Here is an 18,734-nt window from a genome sequence, read left to right as displayed (position 1 = left end):
CCAGTTTAGAAGAGTGTCTTCTACCTTCAAACTCGCAGCATGGTCGACACGTGGTCCTAGGCGGTCCTATGAGGCCGCTGGAACTCTCCTTCATGCTCGAGGGAAGTTCCCGAATACTCGTGGCCTCAGCTAGGTCGCAGATCATTTTTCAGCATGTTGAAAAATTTTCTGCGAGTAAAATTTGGTCGGCGTGGTTCTTTTTGACTCGTAGTGCAGTGGAGTGGGGTCACTATGTAGTTACAGGCAGTCAAGGGCAGCCGTAGGCAATCTCCTTCGCTAACCGGGCATTTTGATTGGCTCATTGGAGTTTTCAGGGCCAAGGAAAACCGACCGGTAGGTAAAATGCCCGCTAAACTTTATTATACTTCTTAAAAGTGTCTCCACTCCTCCCCCCCCCTTCTCTCCCCTTCTCTCCCCTTCTCTCCCCTTCTCTCTCCTTCTCTCTCCTTCTCTCTCTCCTTCTCTCTCTCTCTCCCTCTCTCTCTCTCTCCTCTCTCCTCTCTCTCCTCTCTCTCTCCTCCTTCTCTCTCTCCTTCTCTCTCTCCTTCTCTCCCTTTCTCCCCCCCCCCCCCCCCCCCCCCCCCCCCCCCCCCCCCCTCCGCCCTCCGCGCTCTCTAAAGGACTTACCTAACACTGTGCAGCTGTTTTACCTTCTTCATCGCGGGTGTGAATTTCAGACAGCGGTCCCCTGCTGCTGTGTGTGTGTGTGTGTGTGTGTGTGTGTGTGTGTGTGTGTGTGTGTGTGTGTGTGTGTGTGTGTGTGTGTGTGTGTGTGTGTGTGTGTGTGTGTGTGTGTGTGTGTGTGTGTGTGTGTGTGTGTGTGTGTGTGTGTGTGTGCGGTCCGTTGATCCAGCTCGCAGTTTCAACGCTGATGGTTGTCCCAGCTCGAGGATTTCCAGGCGAGTGCCCTTGAGGTCGAAGACATTCTTCTGGACTCGCGGATTAGGTTGCCCAAGTGGGACAGCCCCTTTACAGAGACCACTTAACCCACAAACCTGCACATCTTTGGGATGTGGGAGTACCCGGAGGAAAGCCACACGGTCACGAGGAGAATGTGCAAACTCCACACAGGCACCATCTGAGTTCAGGATCGAACCTGGGGCCTCTAGTGCTGTGGGGCAGCAGTTCTCCTGCTGGACCACTGTTCTTGACTGAGTGCTTCAAACAGGTTTTATACTCTTGATTTACATATTCTAATTTCAAATTTGTGCCACAGTCAGGCACAAGGCTTTGTTAATGTGGAGGTTGGATCACAGCAGGATACTTTGTGTGAAGATGTCCCTATAGAAACTAGGCCTCAATCTGTCTATGATAGGCAGCTTCCATGTTGCTACAATTTTAGTATGAAAAACAATGAAATCAATTAAACAGTTTTGGACTGACCTACATTTTATTTTCCCTCTTCTCCAATGTACAATGCTGTCAAATTTAAAACTACCCATCACACACCATTAGCACTTGCAAAGAAAAGCATAGCTAAGACAATGCCTATGCCATTTTACGATTGCATTGCTTGTAGGGAGTCTCCCCTGTGCATATCAGAATATCTGAAGCATTCACCCGATAGTTTCCATTATAATTCTGCAGCAGCCGGTTGGTGAAGTTTTAACCGGAAGATCCATGTGGATAGGTACATGGATAGGGCAGGATTGGTGGGATATGGACCAAATACATGCAGGTGGGATTAGTGTAGCTAGGACATGTTGGCTGATGTGGGAAAGTTGGGCCAAAGACCCTGTTTCCACGCTGTATCACTCTATGACTCTATGACCCATGAGTTTAGGCTGTGGTGGCTCAGTTACAGCAGTAACAGGTTGACTCTTTCTATTGACAAACTCCTCTGGGCACACATGCTGTAGAGCAATGTGATGTGTACAATAAATAAATCTTGTAACTCATCTTCCGACAAATATTTAAGTCTTGATAAAAATATAATTGAAACGGTGGATCCTTTGCAAAAAGTGATGCATTCATTTCCTAAGTCAAAAAGAAGCATTTGGACAACATAATTGGAAAAGAAAATACAAACCACACTCTTCTTCTGAATTGTAAACTTATCTGTTAACTAAAAAAAGCTCAGAAATGATGTTTTAAAAAAAAGGTTTTGACTGAGTTGTTTTTAAGCTCAGAGCAAATGTCCCTTGAATTAAGCAAAATAGGTGAAATAGTTCATCTGAAATGAACACTGATCTGACTTGATTTTATTATCAGTTTCAATCACTGCATTTCTTACTTAGTAAATGTAATTTTCTGTTCAGAAATAAGTGTTGCAGACTTCAAAAATACTAAGAATAATCCATTGCTTCATCCGATGCAAGTGATCTTACCTGAAATTGGAAATTATTGTTTAAAATACCAAATTACCATTGGGTATAGAGAAATAACAGTTCTAGTTTTTGACCATTATTTATGGATTTGCTGCCCGGATGTAGAGTTATGTTTCTGTCAACTGATGAGAAAAAAATAAACCTCTGCTCTTCCCCAGTTTCTCATTTAGAGCGCCTAGCTTCAGTCATGATGTACGTGCCTTTTGAATGATTTCTGGAGCTACAACAAAGATTTTGGGCCACAAATTTGTCCTTTGTTGGATACAATAACTGCTTGATGGTGTAACAATGCAGACTGAACTTTATATCTGAAATTCAGTCCTCATGATGAATCTCTTGATGGACAAACACAAAATTACCAAAACTAGTTAACAAACAATTGTCACTGAAGTTAGACATAACAAGTTGGAGTAACTCAACGGATCAAACATCTCTGGAGAAAATTAATCAGTGATGTTTTGGGTCAATACCCTACTTCAGAAGACCCGTCTTTTTTCAAGAGATGCTGTCTGACTCGCTGAGTTACTCCAGCTTTTTGTGTCAATCTTCGGTTTACAACCAGCCTATACAATTGCCACTTGTCATTTGCAAATCTTTGCACACCGATTGAAGAGCTGATCCTCACCAGCTACAGGAAATCCATTTGTATGTTGAATGATTGCTTGTAAAAAAAAATCACACTTTAAAGCGATGCTTTCAATTTACAGTTTAATTTCTGACTGGTTTACAAAGAATAACTCCAATGCCAAAGCAAAACACCATTTTAACACAAACATACTCTCGACAATGTATTTTTTTTATATAGCATCTCTTCCCTTTCTAAAATTCTAATCCAGAAGATGGTTTCAGGATTTATTGAAAACTGTTTTTTTTTTACTAAGTAAGAATAGTATAGATGCAAGTGTAAATTCATTCAGAAAGTTAGATGAGCCAGCAGTGGGATGGAGGGAAAGGGCAGAGGGGGGAGTAAAGTAACCCGGGTGATTCAATTGATATTGATCAATTGTTTCATTTTCCCAATAGTAAGACAACCCTAATAATAATTGACTAATAATATTTTTCCTATGAATTAATAGAAAATTCTTATTTGTTAAGAAAAATTGTGCCGCTGCTGATGAAAATGATTAGTAGTCACGTATTTTACTGGCAGAAAATCCAAATGTATGGAACCTTTTAAGAAATTGTTTGGCTTGCTGTTTGGTTGTACACATTTCCAATTGTGCATTTGACGTGAACATTAATTCGGAGAGAAATATCATCTGTGCTCCAAGTAAGCAGCATTTTCTAAAAGTGTACTAGAAGTTAAATGGCAATAAAAATCACGTTATTTTCTTTTTTTTATTAGTTTGATAACCCTGAGCACCACAATCCAGCTTTCACTTAATGTACTGGATTAGTCAAGAAGAAAAAATAAAATAAAATTTCATACACAGCTAGTAAGCCATTTTAGAATCTAAAATCCTACAGCATGAGCATTGCAAAAAAGCCTAAACAAAGTGAATAACACGTATTGGACATAAGTAATATTTATCAGAACTGTGCTACTGTTCAACGAAGTTTGTGAAATGTCTTGCTTGATCTTTGGTACACAGCAAAAAAAAAGCCACCATTAAACCTGGTTCACAGGCGGCTAAAATTCCAGCTAATGGCAACTTGTTCCCTTCCTAACACCCTGCAAAGATCTTAATAATGCAACTGGGAGTTGACAATCTGCTATTCAGAATAATGAGGTAGGTGTACAATAGAATATTCCCTTCTTTGGTACAACAATATAAAATAAAAAAAAAACAGTAATTGGTGAAAATAAATGCTTCACAAGTGGCTTTACAATAAAAATACAAATTAAATAAAATGACTTCTATGAGGTATATTATGAGCATCTCTCTTTTTTTCTTTCTCATTAAATGTTAATTAGAAGATTCACGAGGTATTCGGCTGCATCTGTGAATAGCAAATGGACAGGGGTAGAGGCAGAGGTTGCCATTTGAGTGCATCAGAAGTCAAGGAAAGGAAAAATCAATATAACAGCAAGATGATTCTTTCAGACTAAATTCTATAGACTTGACAAGCCTTTGCAATGAGTTGTTGGATTCTGACAGCATTAATTTGCACAGACACACCTTCACCTCCCCCTTGACTCCATTCAACAGCCTGGGTCAGTGCATCACTGTCAACATTATCATCTGGCCCTATTCAATAAAGCCACTTAATTGATAAAACTGCCCTGCTGCTCTTTTTCTTTTCTTTGTGTGCACTTAATCATAAATCTCCATACTATCACTGCACAGGGACAGACGTGCAGCCATCATTGTGAACAACAGGACGTGGATGATAAGACAGAATTGATCCCTGTAACACAGTTGTACTGTAGCTTTGTAAAAGGTCAGGGCCCAGATGTATTCCCAAGATTCTTGCCTGATGTGGCAATTTCCTATTGAGATCCAGAACCATATGAACAATCTCTAAGCTATTTTCTCTCTTTGTGGCTTTACGAAGAAGCACTTTATTTTAAGGATTCTCTTTTGCTCACACACACCTTTGAAAAACTGTTCCCTTTCTTCAATATTGCAAGGTGTTCATTCTCACATTAATGTTTATTTTATAGTTGAATTCAGCCCTGTGACATGACGCCATATATCCTGATAAACTAGTTCTCTCTTTGGTAAAAGCTGAGTTACAGTACATGGTACTAGTTCTTTTTCCTGAACACAACCAATTGTTAAAACAAAGCAATCAATTCCCTTCGATTGTGAAGCATTATTAAGATGAAAATGTAATTAATCCATATCGCCATTTATCCCCTTCTTTTTGGCCTCACCTAATAAATCTTCCAAAAATTGAACCCCTCTGCAGAACACAACGAAAACTAGTTTTACATGGACAAATTCGTCCAACCAAATTGGTCATCCACAATCTCATCGCCATCTTCATTGAAGAGTCTATGGTTGGGTGGATGCCCATCTAAAAATATAAGTGTTGACTCACGTACAGAAAGCAACAGATTTACGCAAGTTAAAATCACTGATATTGGGTTTTTTTTACACAAAAGTAAGTGGAGTTCAGTCCAACAGTGATTAACTGTACAATATAGTAAATGTGACCCTCATGCATAATTGAGTTTTGTTTCCATCACTTCACCAGCAAAGTTATCAATATCCTTGTTGCAAACTTTCCTTGCAAAAAAACACACTCTCAAAAAAACACCAGTCTTCGGGAGACTGTCTCATGTGGTCTTCTGTCTGTAGGTGAGGCTTCAAGGTGCAGAACTGGTCGGAGTGTGACTGTGAGACGAGGAAGAGGAAGGCTGGGCTTGTGGTACTATTGCTGGACTAGGTATGCCCTGAGAACTGCTGCTGTTCCCGTTGCTGCCAGACATGACAGGAATGACTGGTCTCCGTGCGAACAGAACGCCTGCAGGAAGAGTAAACGTTGGTCATGCAACAGCACGATAGTCAATGTGCATGCACAAGCTTACCATATAATAACCATATAACCATATAACAATTACAGCACGGAAACAGGCCATCTCGGCCCTACAAGTCCATGCCGAACAAATTTTTTTTCCCCTTAGTCCCACCTGCCTGCACTCGTACCTTAACCCTCCATTCCCTTCTTATCCATATGCCTATCCAATTTATTTTTAAATGATACCAATGAACCTGCCTCCACCACTTCCACTGGGAGCTCATTCCACACCGCCACCACTCTCTGCGTAAAGAAGTTCCCCCTCATATTACCCCTAAACTTCTGTCCCTTAATTACGCATTCGTATTTTAGTTTTATTTAGAGACAGGCCCTTTGGCCCACTGAGTTCATGCCGAATATCGACCACCGTTCATGCTAGTTCTACATCATCCCACTTTCACATCCATCGCCCACACACTCAGATCATTTCCCAGAGGCCAATTAACGTACAACCTGCACATCTTTGAGATGTGGGAGGAAACCGAAGCTTCCAGAGAAAACTCACACTGTCACAGGGAGAACATATAACCTGCTCGCAGACAGCATCCAAGGTCAGAATCAAACCCGGGTCTCTTCCACTGTGAGGCAGCAGTTCCCCCCTGTGGTCGACTGTGCCACCCTTTTTATTTATGTATACACATCCTAATTTCTGCCATTTACAATTTTTGATCCAAAATAAATTGTGGGAAAGATTTTAAGGGTTTGCAAGGAGACACAAGCTTCTTTTGTTGTTTCCTTGATGTGCTGAATCATTAATGTTCCTGGACTGTTGACTAAACATAGAAACATAGAAAAAAGGTGCAGTAGGCCATTCAGCCCTTCGAGTCTGCACCGCCATTCAATATGATCATGGCTGATCATCCAACTCAGTATCCTGTACATGCCTTCTCTCCATATCCCCTGATCCCTTTAGCCACAAGGGCCACATCTAACTCCCTCGTAAATATAACATCATCCAGCTGTTCGTTTAAGTCCACCCTCACCAAATACATGTGGGTAAACCATGATTATGGTTCATTTTCTGCTCATCGGTATGTAAAAATATAAACGGTCTGTAAAGCACTAATTTGCATATTTAAACTGGCTCTTGCCAGGCAGATGATAGTGTCAGGTGAATGACACCCATATATTTATAGGTCCCCTTTAATCAGACCTTGAGAGGGAAGCACTTTGGAACCGGTGACCATAATTCCATTAGGTATGGAAACATTGGACTAGTCTAAAAGTTTAATTTTATATTTGGGCAAGACAAATTCTGAAGGAATTACATAACAACCTTGCTGATTGGGAGAGGCTGATTGCAGGTACAAGGCCACCTGGTGAGCGAGAGGCTTTTAAAAGTGAGATTGGGAGTGTTCAGGGCCAGCAAGGTGTTGTTGGAGCGAAGGGCAATGTTGGCAAGATCATGGAAGTTAGGTTGATGAGGCTTTGGTCTTCATTTATAAAGAGGCGTGTGTCAGGTAGCTGGGAAGTGTATGTACACACGTAGGTAGGAAATCTGGGGAATAAAAGGAGGACATGAGGTCGTTTTGGCAAATTGTGTAACGGAGAATCATTAGAGTTTCTATAACTATATCAAGAGCAAAATGGTAACTCGGAAGATATTAGTCCCCCTCAAGGATTAAAGTGGTTGTCCATCTGTGTCACAGACATGGGCGAGGTAGTAACTCAATATTTTTCATCTATAATTGTCAAGGAGAAGGTCATGGGCGCTAAGAAATTAAAGGAAATGAATAGTGACGTCTTGTGCTGCACTGTTCTTCATTCTATGTTCTATAGTCCCTTTATAGCAGAGTCAGGGGATATGGGGAGAAGGCAGGAACGGGGTACTGATTGGGGATGATCAGCCATGATCACATTGAATGGCGGTGCTGGTTCGAAGGGTTGAATGGCCTCCTCCTGCACCTATAGTCTATTGTCTATAATAGACAGATAAACAACAAAAAATAATACATCTGAAGAATGGTCTTGACCCAAAACATCACCCATTCCTTCTCTCCAGAGATGCTGCCTGTCCCGCTGAGTTACTCCAGCTTTTTGTGTCTATCTGAAAATTAATACATGACAGGAAGAAGTCATGCAGTCACACAGAAATCAGTTTTAGAGTCATTGTTGTCCATTCCAATATTGTGAATGGCACCAAACTTGCTGAGTGGGTCAGAACCAGTCAATAAAAGTGGGTCAGTACCAGACATACCAGATGCAGTGTAACAGATGATTATGTAGCCAAATAACATGTTAGTATTTATAACTCGTGTCATTTAATGCCCGACTGAAATAACTTTGAAATTGTGTTTGGCTTTCGCAACCCCATTGCAGCTTTACCACAATAATAATTTTATTAAATGATCTCAATTCCAGAGGTGCGGTGAGATGGCTGCCCTTCAACTCAAGATGACGATCAGATTGTGCATAATATCAAGAAGCAGCAGTGAAACACGAGACAATGGGAATCAATGGGTCAATGGCAACCTTTGCACCTTATTTCACCTCCATCTTCTCACAGGTGGATAAACATATAAAATAGGTGTAGGAGTAGGCCATTCGGCCCTTCGAGCCAGCACCGCCATTCAATATGATCATGGCTGACCATCCAAAAGCAGTACCCCGTTCCTGTTTTCTCCCCGTATCCATAAGAGCTAAATCTAACTCTCTCTTGAAAGCATCAGTGAATTGGCTTACACTGCCTTCTGTGGCAGAGAATTCCATAGATTCACAACTCTGGGTGAACAGGTTTTACTTCATCTCATTCCTAAATGGCCTCTTATTCTTAAACTGTGACCCCTGGTTCTGGACTCTACCAGCATGAGGAACATTTTTTCCTGCATCTAGCCTGTCCAATCCCTTAAGAATTTTATATGTTTTCACAATACTCCAGGTGTGGTCTCACCAGGGCCCTATACAACAGCAGTAGGACGTCCTTGCTCCTAAATTCAAATCCACTCGCAATGAAGGCCAATATGCAATTAGCTTTCTTCAGGGCATGCTGTACCTGCATGCTTGGGTAAGGGAATAAAATGCTGGAATAAGGGAATAAAGGATAAGGAACTGGCAACATGGGAATGCCATCAATTCCTCCAAGTGAAACTCTGCCCTTATTCTCACTCAGTAGGTCAATGTTCTGCCATTCACAACCCAACAGCACTGTAGGAGTACCTTTGTCACAACTGCTGCAGTTTAAAAAGCAGTTATGGATGCACAATAACACAGTGGCTATGTCAATGATGCCAACAACCTGTGTATTAACATAATGAACAAAAGCTGATCAGATCTCGGGCCTTTGAAATTGCTACAAGTATTTAGACGCCCCTACATCCATTGGATACAGCGAGTGATTGTAAAATAAAACATGTGGAAGTGCCACAGATAATAGATGGGCACAAAGCATGGCCGGGTTACTGAATTAAAATATATTATATTCATATTAAAGTAAATCTGGTAGAATTGTTGCAACTATGGAGACTAATTGAACAGTGACCTTTTAAATCTGTTAAATCCATTTTAGCAAATAGCTGTTGCAAATAAGCTTATTTAAAAAAACACCAGTGCTTTTACTGAGTGCTCACAGGTTTGGGATGAGCTTGTGAGTAAAGTGTGAAAACAAAATGATGACATGTCAAGTCTGGATTCTAGATTGCATGGCGATTCTTAAGATTTATCAGCAATTTACCTTCACCCAATGCGTTTTCCTTTGTTTTAATCATTTATCAGTTCATATATCTTTAACCTATCTGGACTTTTAAACATTCAACGTAGTTCATGATTCATCAGTCGAATTGCTTGGTTGCATTTCTCATTTATATCCAAAACCACATAGAAGCTGATTATATTTTCCATAAGTCACATTAACCTGGTGCATAGAGCTGTCAATATCAGATCCATCACAGATGGGAGATGATCGGTTCTGGAATAAGTAACTCACTTGTATAATGATTCCAAAATCACATGCAAGGCACAAATGTCATCTGTGCCCATTATGTGATGATAACCAATGCTCTTATTTTAAATTATTTTTACAATTTCCTTCTTTTTCTAGTCATAGAGTCATATAGTATGGAAACAGGCCCCTCCACCCAACTTGTCGATGCCCCATCTAAGCTAGTCCCATTTGTCCATATCTGGTCCTATCTCTCTAAACCTTTCATATCAATGTACATGTCCAAGAGTCTTTTAAATGTTGTTATTGTACCTGCCTCAACTATCTCTTCTGGCAGCTCATTCCACAAACCCACCAGCCTCTGTGTGAAAAACTTGCCCCTCAGGTTCGTATTAAATCTTTCCCCTCTCACATTTATCAATGTCCCCTGGTTCTCAATTCCACTATCCTGGGTAAAGTGCATCCAGTCATTTCAATGTCTGTTCAGCCAATCATGTTTTATGTTCTTCATTTGATTGCACTTATTCTTTCTTCAAAATCTATTATTTGTGACACTTCCACATGTTTAATTTTACAATCACTCGCTGTATCCAATGGATGTAGGGGCGTCGCAATACTTGTAGCAATTACAAAGGCCCTCGATTAATAACACTAGACCTCCTCTTTTAAATGTTAAACCTACAATACTGGTATAAAAGCAGATATGAGGACTGCTTGCCCATCAGGCAGAGGCCCCCAATAAAATGACCTGGACTTATCGGCACAGCTTGCAAATGTGCAAAGCCAAGAATTCTTAATTTGTTGAATACATTTCCCATGCAATGTAAAATAACTGGCATGTTGACCCAAGAGTAGAACAACACCTTTAACAGGAAAGCTCTTGCTAAAAAAGAACACCTTATAAATAACAACAAAACATAATTAATATCAAATGCATCCAGTCATTTCAATATCTCGAATATTTTGATCATTTTACATATTCATACTCCTGCTCACTACACACATGAGGAATAATTCTAACCCAGAACAAGAATTGAGGGCAGGGACATTGCTTGATGGGGAATGCAAAAGGAAAAAAATGATTCAGTTAGATAAGTGCTTGAAAGGCCTGTTTCCAGGGCTTATGATTCTAAATACTACTTTACATTCTTAAATGAGTTAAATCTATTGAGAATCTCACAGTAACACAAATCAAAGATCATTATTTAAAGTATATACATTTTTAATCTATCCCAAAAGATTGCCATCAACCTTCACAGGTACAATTGCATGGTTCCCATCATCTCTATTCCTGACTATCCTAACAAACAGGGTAAAATGTTTGGCTTGCAAGCATTATTTAGCTGGTGAAAAAGCCTCTGGAGGAATTTTAGTTGATATTAAGCTGACTACACAATTCAATCTATCAGTTTTCTGCTTAACTGATACTGACTACACCATGCACTCACTGACTCATCTCCTGTGATGTATGGCTGTTGAAACGTCTCATTGAGTACGTTGAGTAGCTACAACTAGTTAAATTATCAGGTGTATTACCATAAAACTATAGCCATATAACCAGCCACATGTGGTTCCCAAAACCAAGTATGTTCATAAGGTCATAAGGTGATAGGTGATAGGAGAATTAGGCCATTCGGCCCATCGAGTCTACCACCATTCAATCATGGCGTTGATCGAAGGGCCGAATCTCTCCCCTCCTAACTCCATGTTTCTCCTGCAACTAGTTAAATTATCAGTGTATCCCCATAAAACTATAGCCATATAGCCAGCACCCGTTCCCAAAACCAAGTATGTTCATAAGGTCATAAGGTGATAGGTGATAGGAGAATTAGGCCATTCGGCCCATCGAGTCTACCACCATTCAATCATGGTTGATCTATCTCTCCCTCCTAACTCCATTCTCCTGCCTTCTCCCCATAACCCCTGACACCCGTACTATATTCTAGCTGAATATTTGAGATAATGTGAGCAAAAGACAAACTGCTGAAAGACCTCAACAGGCCAGGCAGCATCTGTGGAGGGAAATGGGAAGACAACGTCTCAGGCAGTGGAATGAAGTGGGGTCCCGAATCAAAAAATGTCTGCCCATTTCCTTCAGCAGATGCTGCATGGCATACTGAGTTCCTCCAGCAGTTTGCTTTTTGCTCAAGATTCTAGCATCGGCAGCCTCGTATATCTGCATAGTACTGCCGATAACTCCAGTGTTCTTCTTTGAATGTGTCAGAGAAACATAGAAACATAGAAAATGGGTGCAGATGGAGGCCATTCGGCCCTTTGAGCCAGCACCACCATTCAATGTAATCATGGCTGATCCTCCCCAATCAATAATCCGTGCCTGCCTTCTCCCCATATCCCTTGATTCCACTAGCCCCTAAAGCTCTATCTAACTCTCTCTTAAATCCATCCAGTGACTTGGCCTCCACTGTCCTCTGTGGCAGGGAATTCCACAAATTCACAACTCTCTGGGTGAAAAAGTTTTATCTCACCTCAATCTTAAATGGCTTCCCCTTTATTTTAAGACTGTGCCCCCTGGTTCTAGACTCGCCCAATATTGGGAACATTTTTCCTGCATCCAGCTTGTCCAGTCCTTTTATAATTTTATATGTTTCTATAAGATCCCCCCTCATCGTTCTAAACTCCAGTGAATAATAGCCTAGTCTTTTCGATCTTTCCTCATATCAATCAATCAATCAATCAGTTTTATTCGTCACATTGCACATAAAGTGCAAGTGAAATTAATTTGTCAACAGCGGTACAATGATAAAGAACACACAAACACAAAAAAAATTTAAGACAAACATCCACCGCAGCATTCATAACTGTGGTGGAAGGCACAGAAATTGGCCAGCCCTCCGCCATTTCCCCCCGTGGTCAGGACCTCAACCCTCCGCAGCCGTCGCTGCGGGCATCCAGATGGTAAAAGGACACGGTAAAAGTCAAGGTAAGTCCAGGATCGGGTCTTCCCCACCGGAGACCGCGGCTTCAGGCTGGTGTAGGCCGCAGGCCGGCGGTCGAAGATTTAAAGTTCGCGCCGCAGCCAGAAGCACCGCAGACTGCAGGGCCGACAGACGAAGCTCCCCTCCAGGGATCCCCGGCATGATAAGTCGCTACCGCACCCGCGGTAGATGTTGGCCGCGGACTGGCGGTGGAAGCTTCTTCTACTCCCCGGGTCCCCAATGTGAGATCCCGGGCTATAGACGCCGCGCCAGCTGGAGCTGTGCAGACCGCGGCTTCAGGCTGCCGACTGCCGCGGGCCAGCGAAACGGAGTGCTCCCCTCCGGCGATCCCGAGAACGAGCTGCCAGTGGAGGTAGTCGAGGCAAGGACTATTGCAACGTTTATGAAACAATTAGACAGATACATGGATAGGACATATTTGAAGGGATATGGGCCAACTGCGGGTGGGACTAGTGTAGATGGGACATGTTGGCTGGTGTGGGTAAGTTGGGCCAATGGGCCTGTTACCACACTGTATGACTCTATGACTAAATAAATAATATTAATGATCACTTGGAAGTAGCTGCTTCTTTTGTTTGCTTGTGGCATTTCAGAGTTTCCAATCCATCCACACAAGCCAAGAAGGAAAATGCAGATCACAAAAAACCTCAATTGAAAACACCATGAACGCAAATATGTGCATAAATAGATTTAAACTTGCAATTAGTGCCTTTCTATGGTTGTGCAATCTGGATAGTGTGTAACTGCTTCAACATATCACTGATGGCCTGAGCCCTCCTGTATTTTACACTTTAGAAAAGTCACTGCATATATATGCATGATATTTCTACAGTCAATTATAATTAGCTCAGATTCAGATCACTTGCAGCATTCCACAGAGACAATAGTTCTGGTCATGAAAGTTAGTAAATTTGTTACAACTCTTTCATACGCCATTTATTATTTTTATAGTCCAGACACCTGTTATGTGGTGTTTCTAACAGCTGTCTTAGTTCTAATTTTCATTCTTATTACAATCTATATTTAGCACAACATTCCTTACTCAGTATCTCTATCTAAATTATGCTTCCATTCCCCCCCTCCCCTTGCCATCCCATCCTGTTTAATTCCATGTTACATCTGTTCCCTTAGGAACAGACTAGAATTAAAGGGCAAGTTAACATTGGCGAGAGGGCTCTGAACAGCCAGTGCTTACTCAGTGGTAATTAAACCTTCAGCTCAACAACATGGTCTAGGTTCAGCAGTCTGTTTCTCAATCTACGACAATGAGCACAATCGACCACAAATCAACAAGGGCAATTTCGAGATATTTAACTTTTTTAACTGCATTGGACTGCCACTTCATTAGAATGGATTTTATAGTAAAGACATCAAATTGTGTATGGAACTTAACGCCACTGCATTGCTATAAGTTATTGGATTTCCTGCTCGCAATTACATCGGAAAACAGCATTCTATTTACCTGTGTAGACAACTCCATTTATTTCTATTGACATGTTGATGCTGCTAATGCCATTTGTAGACAGGTTCAATGCAGTTTCTTGTCTGTCATCTGCTGTAGAAAGCAAGAAGAAGAAAATACCAATATGAGTGCAAAAAGCAAGATAACTGAGAGAGTAAACTAGAAATGATAAGCAGACTCTTGGGAGCTGGTAGCACTAGACTATTTGATTTCCAAGTTTCTCTTCGCAAATAAAATGGAAGTACGTTATTTTTCTCTCTCTTTCTGGAAGTGTTATCTATTAAGGTGTAATTGGGTCCCATGTGTAGAAATCGTTACCTTCTGTCTTCTGTTCCTCCTATAATAAAGACAGTCATACAGCAAGGAAACAGACCCTCCATTCCAACTCATCCATGCTGACCAAGATGCCTCTTCCAAGCTAGTCCCATTTGGCCCTGCCTGGCCCATATCCCTCTGTATCTTTCCTATTCATGCAGCTGTCTAAATGCCTTTTACATTTTGTTGTTGTACTTGCCTCAATGACTTCTTCTGCCAGGTCATCCCAGATACCCACTGTGTGAAAAAGCTGCCGCTCAGATTTCTATCTTCCCCTTACCTTAAACCTATGCCTTTTTGTTAATGATTCCCCTCGCCTTGGAAAATAGCTCTGTGCATTAATCTTGTCTATTCCCCTCATGATTTTATACATTTCTATAAGATCATCTGCAGAAGGGTCTCGACCCGAAACGTCACCCATGCCTTCTCTCCAGAGATGCTGCCTGTCCCGCTGAGTTACTCCAGCATTTTGTGTCTATCTCCAGCCTCTAGAAAGTATTTTCATGACTTTGGAATGTTAGCATCTAATTCTCATGCCACGACAATCTGGTACTTCTTACCTCATTAGTTTTTAAGATTAGAATTACTAATGATAAATAGAGAGTAATATTTTAATTAATTATAGATAATGTAATCCACACTGACTAGAATATAAAAGCAGGGCTGTGATGCTGTGGCTTTATAAGGCCGAGGTCACACTGCATTTGAAGTATTATGAACAGTTTTGGGCCTCATATCTGAGGAGGGATGTGCTGGCATTGGAGAGGATCCAGAGGACATTTACGAGAATGATCCCGGGGATTGGATTAGTGTGCGATGAGCAGTTAATGGCTCAGGGCCTGTAATCGGTGGAGTTTAGAAGGTTGAGAGGGGACCTCATTGAAACCTACTGAATTGTGAAAGGCCTGGATAGAGTAGATGTGGAGAGGATGTTTCCATTAGTCAGAGAGCTCAGGACCCGAGGGAACAGCCTCAGAAAAATAGTATGTACTTTTGGAAATGCAATGAGGAGTAATTTCTTTAGTCAGAGGGTGGTGAATCTGTGGAATTCATTGCCGCAGACAGCTGTGGAGGCCAAGTCAATGGATATTTTTATGGAAGAGATTGACAGATTCTTGATTATTGCGGGCATCAGAGGTTATGAGGAGAATGGGATTAGGAGGGAGAGTTAGATCAGCCATGATTGAATGGCGGAGTAGTCTTGATGGGCCAAATGGCCTAATTCTGCTCCTAGAACATGAACATGAAATATCCCTTTGCTTGAAGATGGAGAATCAGGAAGCAAAGGGCCTAAAGCCTGAGAATATTTTCATAGTGTGAGCTGATGGCTTTCACAGCTTTAGAGCAGCACTGATACTTTAATGCAATTCAGGGATCAGTACCAACTGGATTCCACTACCTGAATGTCTTGTAGAAATCTTACATCTTTGCAGGACCTGACCTTAAACACACTGTACTTCGATACACATGACAATAAACTAAACTAAATTAAACATAATGTGTAATTACAGAATATCTTTATGAGAAGCAGGTCATTTAACCCACCATGTCAGTCCTGACGCTTTCCTCATCCTTGGAAATTATTTTTTTACCTACTCCCACTACTCTTTCAGGCAGAGCATTACAGAACACGGTTAACAAACTCTTTGCAGCAAGCCTGAAGCCTGAAGTAAAGGCACAAGATAGAGATGGCAAGCTCAAAGGTTTAGCCTGAGGAAGCCAGAGGGGCAAACTATAGCAAGTTACTCCATTATAAATGAGATGGCTTGGTTAGTTATCCCCTTGGAAGATCTATTTTCAGGTACCAGTTCCAACTTAAGCTGACATCTGTTGGGTTTCCATCACTGGCTATAGCTGCCCCTCATGGAGTCCAATGGGATAGATAGTCATAAGGTCCTAAGTCATAAGTGATAGGAGCAGAATTAGACCATTCGGCCCATCAAGTCTACTCCGCCATTCAATTGTGGCTGATCTCTAGAAACTCTCTAGAATTTAGGAGATTGAGAGGGGATCTTATAGAAACTTACAAAGTTCTTAAGAGGTTGGACAGGCTAGATGCAGGAAGATTGCTCCCGATGTTGGGGAAGTCCAGGACAAGGGGTCACAGCTTAAGGATAATGGGGAAAATCCGTTAAAACCGAGATGAGAAGAACTTTTTTCACACAGAGAGTGGTGAATCTCTGGAACTCTCTGCCGCAGAGGGTAGTCGAGGCCAGTTCATTGGCTATATTTAAGAGGGAGTTAGATGTGGCCCTTGTGGCTAAGGGGATCAGAGGGTATGGAGTGAAGGCAGGTACGGGATACTGAGTTGGATGATCAGCCATGATCATATTGCAGGCTCGAAGGGCCGAATGGCCTACTCCTGCACCTAATTTCTATATTTCTATGTTTCTATCTATCTATCTCTCCCTCCTAACCCCATTCTCTTGCCTTCTTCTCACAACCCTTGACACGCGTACTAATCAAGAATCTATCTCTGCCTTGAAAACATCCATTGACGGCCTCCACAGCCTTTTGTGGCAAAGAATTCCACAGATTCACCACTCTCTGACTAAAAAAATTCCTCCTCATCTCCTTCCTAAAGGAACGTCCTTTAATTCTGAGGCTATGACCTCTAGTCCTAGACTCTGCAACCAGTGGAAACATCTTCTCCACATCCACTCTATCCAAGTTTTTCACTATTCAGTACATTTCAATGAGGTCCCCACTCAGTCTTCTGCAGGTATCTCACTCCTCCGGCTGCCTACTGAACCTGCATCAGTTAAACAGCAGAGTCTCAGGTTGATCATGAAGCCTGGTGAAGTCTGTGTGGAGTTTGTACATTCTTCCTGTGACCATGTGCGATTCTCCCAGGTGCCTCATTTTCCCTTCTACATGACACAAAGGCTGCTAACGGGTTCAGATTAGTTTAGAGATACAGCGTGGAAACAGGCCCTTCGGCCAACCGAGTCCATGCCGACCAGCGATCCCCGTACACCGAAATTTTCAACATGTTGAAAATTCAGCGGCGACCAGAAAGATGCTACGACTCTTTGGATACCTCTCAAAACCATAGGAGGCCTCTCACGACCATACAGACAATCCCTGGTGACATATCGCGGGTGCCCTCTCACGACCATAGGAGACCTCTCATGATCATACAGCCTGTATGGTCATGAGAGGTCTTCTATGGTCGTGAGAGGTCTCCAAAGAATCATAGGGTCTTTCTGATCGGTGCTGAATTTTCAACGTTGAAAATTTGGGCGACCGATCACAGGTGCCGACAGTCACCTGTAAAGGTCACGTAAGTGGGACAGGCCCTTAAAGATGACAAGTATAAAATAAAGGCAACACATTATTAGTGACACAAGGAAGGGATTTATTTGATTAAGCCTGTTGTTGGAAGCAATCTGAAATGCACTGCCTGCAGATGTGGCGGAAGCAGGTTTATTTGCAGTCTTCAAGGGGCAACTGAATAAACATATGGTGGTGAAATATTTGCAAGGATACCAAGAATGTACAAGAGTTGCAACTGCTGAGTTGTTCTGAGCCGATGTGGACACAATGTACCCAATAGCTTCCTTGTGTACTGCTACCGTTCTATGATTCTACGTCAAATGTAAGTGATTCAGCTAAAGAAAAAGACTGCAGGCTGGGGTCAAATTTGCTTTTTTTTCCAAGAGATGATGTGTTTCTGTGACAGATGATGACTGCATGAAGCTAAACTAGGGAAGATATGAATAAATCTATGATTTAAAGAGAGGAAGCATTCATTAAGAAAATTGCAGCGGAGTAATGTGTAAGAAGAACTACAAACTGAAAATCATTGAGGCACTTTGCTGTTATTATCAGCAAGAGTGCAAATGTGCTATTGAAAGTGTAATGGACAAAGCCTACATGACATCTAACAGCTTATATTGTATTGTATTTCAACCTGATATCATCAATACAGGCAACTGTAGATATCAGTAATTTCAGATAAAATGCTTCTTCGATTGGATTATGATTCAATGTGAAGGATAACTAAAACATAATTTCTAAAGGCAAATCATTACATTTTCATGTTATCTGATACGTTTTCCATTTTTGATTTTCACATCAATATTTGAATCTTTGTTCGAAACCACTATTTATCTTTCTCCCGTCCCCCTCCTCCACTGCACCCCACCAAGACTCCTACCCATCTTTCCCCTCCCGCTCTACCCTCCCCTCCTGCTACATTTCTCTCTCCAACATCACAATTCGCAAACTCTTCAACCCTGTCTCACACCTTCTGCTTTTATCTCTGGCTTCTGTTACAATCATTTGCCTATCAAAAACTCTCCTCACCTGGGTCCACCTGTTACCTGCCA

General features: G+C 41.6%; 1 protein-coding gene across 3 annotated transcripts in view; it reads right to left on the bottom strand.

Annotated features, from left to right (window-relative positions):
- Positions 1-3,018: 3,018 nt before the first annotated feature.
- The window catches only part of arid3c (AT rich interactive domain 3C (BRIGHT-like)), a 447,638-nt gene continuing 431,922 nt past the window's right edge, over positions 3,019-18,734 (bottom strand). For all 3 annotated transcript variants that reach the window (XM_055632177.1, XM_055632191.1, XM_055632184.1), the window contains exons 7-8: positions 14,089-14,181; positions 3,019-5,738 (exon numbers count right to left, since the gene is read on the bottom strand). In XM_055632177.1, coding sequence (XP_055488152.1) covers positions 5,581-5,738; positions 14,089-14,181 — 251 coding nt within the window. In that variant the 3' untranslated portion in view covers positions 3,019-5,580. The remainder of the gene's footprint in view (positions 5,739-14,088; positions 14,182-18,734) is intronic.

The sequence above is a fragment of the Leucoraja erinacea genome, chromosome 1 (assembly GCF_028641065.1).
Source record: "Leucoraja erinacea ecotype New England chromosome 1, Leri_hhj_1, whole genome shotgun sequence".
Classification (NCBI taxonomy): domain Eukaryota; kingdom Metazoa; phylum Chordata; class Chondrichthyes; order Rajiformes; family Rajidae; genus Leucoraja; species Leucoraja erinaceus.
The sequence above is the reverse complement of the archived record's forward strand: the minus strand, read 5'-3'. Positions and strand labels throughout refer to the sequence as shown.